Raw genomic sequence first — 4064 nt, 5'->3', positions numbered from 1 at the left:
TGTCCTGCATGGAATTCTCAAACTCTTGCTAGTGTTGGAGTTATTTTTGAGAGCAATGATGATAATTACGATATTAACAATGGGCTCAACCGACTAGTTATCTCATTTTAGCTAGACTCAGGTTTGTTGCTAGTGTTTTACTATATCCATCTGTTGGTGTATTTACTATGGTTGGATTGTGTTTTTAGGGCTTTTGATAAAAAACTATGCTTTTTTTTTATCAATGCCAAGCTTGGTAGGAGCCACTCATTGAATAGACTTACTCTTTGGGCTTTCTATATCCTTTGAATAACTACTTTTGTTTGAGGTTTTATAGCTTTCTTTTTTCTTGATTTAAGTTTCTCTTAGTGGGTTATTTATTCTCTATATATGAGAGTGGTTTTTCTTTTTTTTTTTCAATAAAATTTGCTGCTTCACAATTTGTCCAAAAAAAAAAAAAAAAATAAAAAAAAAAACAAAAAAACCGTTGTTGAACAGGGCAAATATTTTGCCGAAGTGTACCGGGCAAATATTTTGCCAACGGAGTTCGGTGGTTGGTTTTCTCTCTCTCTAGCTAGCTGGTATCTCTGCCCGCTGTAAACCAACATGGCCGACGACTCCCTTCTCGTCGAAAAGATTACCATCTCGGGTGCGACCCTCGCCTCCATCCTTCAACGCTTCTCTTCCTCTGCCGGTGACCTCGACGGCCTGCTCTTCGGCTACTTCACTCGGCTTCCCCCTCCCGATCCCAATGACGACGACCCCTCCTCGTCCTACTCCGCAACCGCCAGATCCACCGCCATCGCTGCCTTCTCCGCTTCCATAACCGGCTGCTACTCCTCCGGCGCCGCCATGACCTTCTACGACTCCATTGGCCGCATCGATTCCCACTCTCTCCGCCGCGCATCCGAGGAAGATCGCCTCCCCATTCTTCTTGGGTGGTTCTGTGGCCGCCGCCGTACCGCTGTCCGCCCCTCCATGCGCGAAGTTGCCGTCTCCAACTCCCTTTTTGAAACCCTAACCCTGAGATCCGCCGTCGACCCGGCCTCTCCTCGGCCCTGCATCTTCCTTCTCCTCTCCTTTTCATCAACGGAAAATCAAGCCATTCACACGCACGAGTACCGGGCTTTTCATTTCCGACGAAAGCCCCCATTCGGCACTGGTTTACTTGAGCCTAGATCGCTTCATATTGTGAACATTGGGCCAGATTTCAGAGGACAGTACGGGTCGTTCTCGCCGGATTCTTCACTTCCGTGGATGTCGTTGGGAGTTGATGATAAGCTGGCGCAGAAGGAAAGCCTTCGGAGTCTCCGGGAGACTACAGCTGCGCAGCTGTTGCTTGATTCTGTGACCGAAGGGTTTACAGTGGAGAGGCTAGCACATTTGGTAGGACCTGGAGTGGAAGAGTATGCTTTAGAGTTGGAGGATTTGTATAGGAAAATGTTATTTAAGCTAGAGGGATTGGCAAGACTGGTGGAGAGGAGCTCTGCTAAGGTTCTTGAGCAGGTGCTTTCAGTGTTTTGAATTCAATAGGAACGCCTTTGTTCGTTTTAGTACGAATCAAGTAATAGAGTCCTTCATGGAAGTTAACATACTTTTCATGTTTATCATCTGGTTTACAGGAAAATAAAAATTTGAAGATGAGGTGCAGATTGGCAGGGTTGGAATGAGCCTTCTGTCCAGCATTGTTTTTTGCAGTTCTAAATGGTAATTTGTATATTTCTTGTGTTTATGTGTTATAAGTGAATTGCTTGATTTATTGTCTAAATTTCTATTCTATCATGTAGATTATTGCATCTTTTGATAGTTTAAAAGTTTAATTCAATTCCTTAAGTTTCAATTGTGGTTGCTATAGTGCTATGTGGTTGTTCGTTGTTTCCATTTGTTTGTTGCGCTGGTTTCTGCATTACATAACTTTAATGTGTATGCTTATGTTTGGCGGCCTGTTTTGTGCAAAGAAAATCCTTAAGTTTCTATTGTGGTTGCTATAGTGCGATGTGGTTGTTCGTTGTTTCTATTTGTTTGTTGCGGTTTCTGCATTACATAAGTTTAATGTGTATGTTTATGTTTGGCGGCCTGTTTTGTGGAATGAACATCGCTTCTATTCCGGGATGGTTGAAGTTGGAGCATGAAATCAATGGATCACCATTTCCTTCTGTTATTTTCTAATTTAAATTACTACATATGTTATGATACAATTCCACAATTCTATTGTAATGAAAAACATCTAAATAGTCTTGGATCATTGGTTTATTTGTCTAGTTTGTTACCTCACTTCTATGCATCCTATTCTGTCCAACAGTGATCTCCTTGAAATTCATCTGAATGCTAGCTTGTATTTCACCTGTCTTTTTCCTTCTTTTCCTCAGTTTTAAAGCGAAAATTTTGCAGAAGAAACATTTATTTATTTTTATTTTTGAATGTTTCTATTTCCCTATTTTTATTACATGGGTGGAAAGAGTATTGAATGTTTATTTAATTTCTCATTCCCACAATAAGTTACAGGAATGGTTTCACAATTTTGATGTCTTTCTTTTTCTACCCTTTTTTTTTTTTTTTTAAATTCTATTAATGGTATGAACATGTTATTTGCCTTCCTGTACCGTTCCGAAGAGTAGAGTTCCAGGACTTGCATTGAAGAATGGAGTTCTAGGATTTATAATATTCTATGTCAATTTGAGCTTTTTAGTGATCTTTTAGATTTGAAATTTTTATTTTAGGATTTGTTTCTGCATTTTCTTAATACAAAGATGAAAAGTATGTTTCTTCTCCATTTCTGTTCTTTCATTATTTGTTTTTGAATAACACATTCTATCTGTAAGGCTATAGTATATTGGTTTTTTCTGTCTATTTTTCAAAATAAATGATTGGGTTGAATGCTAAGTCAATTTTTATTTTGTACTTGGAAGTTTTGGTTAATGCTTTCATAAGAAGGTTAAGTGCAAATATTTTTAAAGCAAATTATACGATACCAATTAATTTTATGTTATTGATTGTTGCATGTAGGGCATGAATAGTTGGCTGGTGTGTGTGATGTGCTTGGATGGTATATCATTGTACATTGCAGATGGTGAGGATTTTTTTTGCTTAAAAATTTAATCATGCAGGTTTGTGTTTTCAGTGAAAATTCTTATTCAAGATTCTTATGCGGTATCTCAATTTAATATGGTTGTTTTAAGTAGTGTGGATGCTCCGGAACAATATTTGATGCAGGTCCTCTTGAACATCATATTGATTGGCTATCAGCAGTGTTCTAAACGTTTGCCTTGGGTTCTTTTAATTATTCCAATCGCTTTTAGCTAAAGAATTAACTTCTAATGTGCTATGAGGGAACATTAGCCTATCTATTGACCAGCTTTAATGATTTTGCATGAGTGCCTGTGTGTTTATATATATATATATATATATATATATATAGAGAGAGAGAGAGAGAGAGAGAGAGAGAGAGAGAGAGAGAGAGAGAGAGAGAGAGAGAGAGAGAGAGAGAGAGAGAGAGAGAGAGAGAGAGAGAGAGAGAGAGAGTGATTCACTGTTTCATCTGCTATTTTGAGGATCTGTGAAAAAAAATTAATTTCTTATCCAACATCTATTTTAATCCATCACCTCTCAATAACAACCATGGAACAAAAGGAATACTCCTTTGAAGGTGCATTACACCTAGCACAATCAATAAATGAAATACTAAACTTTAAAGTTCAATTACACCTTTTATGGTTACCTTTTTCTTCTGATAGTTTGAAACCTTGTATCTTTCGGTTTTCTTTGTATTCTACTTGATTCTTTATCTCACATGTGTTTGATCCATAATACTTGTAAATTCTATAATACAAAAAATTCTATAAGCTTGGAATAGTATAATCGAAGAAACGTGGATAAACCTATTTTCCTTGTTCCATATTATTCAAATTACAATATTTCTCCTTTTTATATAGGGAATATCTGGAATAAATAAAATAAAGGTTATTACATCTTACCAAATACAAAACAAATAATAAAGAAAAGACATAAAATATAATAAGAAATATAATTAAAAGGGTTAAAACTGAAGTAGGAAACTCCCTCCACAAATTGATCTTGTGGTACCC

At 37.2% G+C, this 4064-nt stretch overlaps 1 protein-coding gene across 1 annotated transcript; it reads left to right on the top strand.

Annotated features, from left to right (window-relative positions):
- Positions 1-490: 490 nt before the first annotated feature.
- Positions 491-3049, top strand: LOC110023851. The gene is made up of 3 exons (XM_020723465.1): positions 491-1485; positions 1602-1686; positions 2986-3049. The coding sequence occupies exons 1-2, from the start codon at positions 586-588 to the stop codon at positions 1647-1649; spliced, it is 948 nt and encodes a 315-aa protein (XP_020579124.1). The 5' UTR covers positions 491-585; the 3' UTR covers positions 1650-1686; positions 2986-3049.
- Positions 3050-4064: the final 1015 nt, after the last annotated feature.

Source organism: Phalaenopsis equestris, unplaced genomic scaffold (genome assembly GCF_001263595.1).
Source record: "Phalaenopsis equestris unplaced genomic scaffold, ASM126359v1 Scaffold000233, whole genome shotgun sequence".
NCBI lineage: Eukaryota > Viridiplantae > Streptophyta > Magnoliopsida > Asparagales > Orchidaceae > Phalaenopsis > Phalaenopsis equestris.
Note: the sequence above shows the minus strand (reverse complement) of the source record. Positions and strands in the feature narration are given on the sequence as shown.

What these genes read in the sequence shown, in the direction of transcription:
- LOC110023851 (XM_020723465.1), top strand. Translation starts at nt 586, where the DNA reads ATGGCCGACGACTCCCTTCTCGTCGAAAAGATTACCATCTCGGGTGCG. An exon ending in CTGCTAAGGTTCTTGAGCAG is followed by an intron (nt 1,486 to 1,601) that starts GTGCTTTCAGTG and finishes TCTGGTTTACAG; the next exon opens with GAAAATAAAAATTTGAAGAT.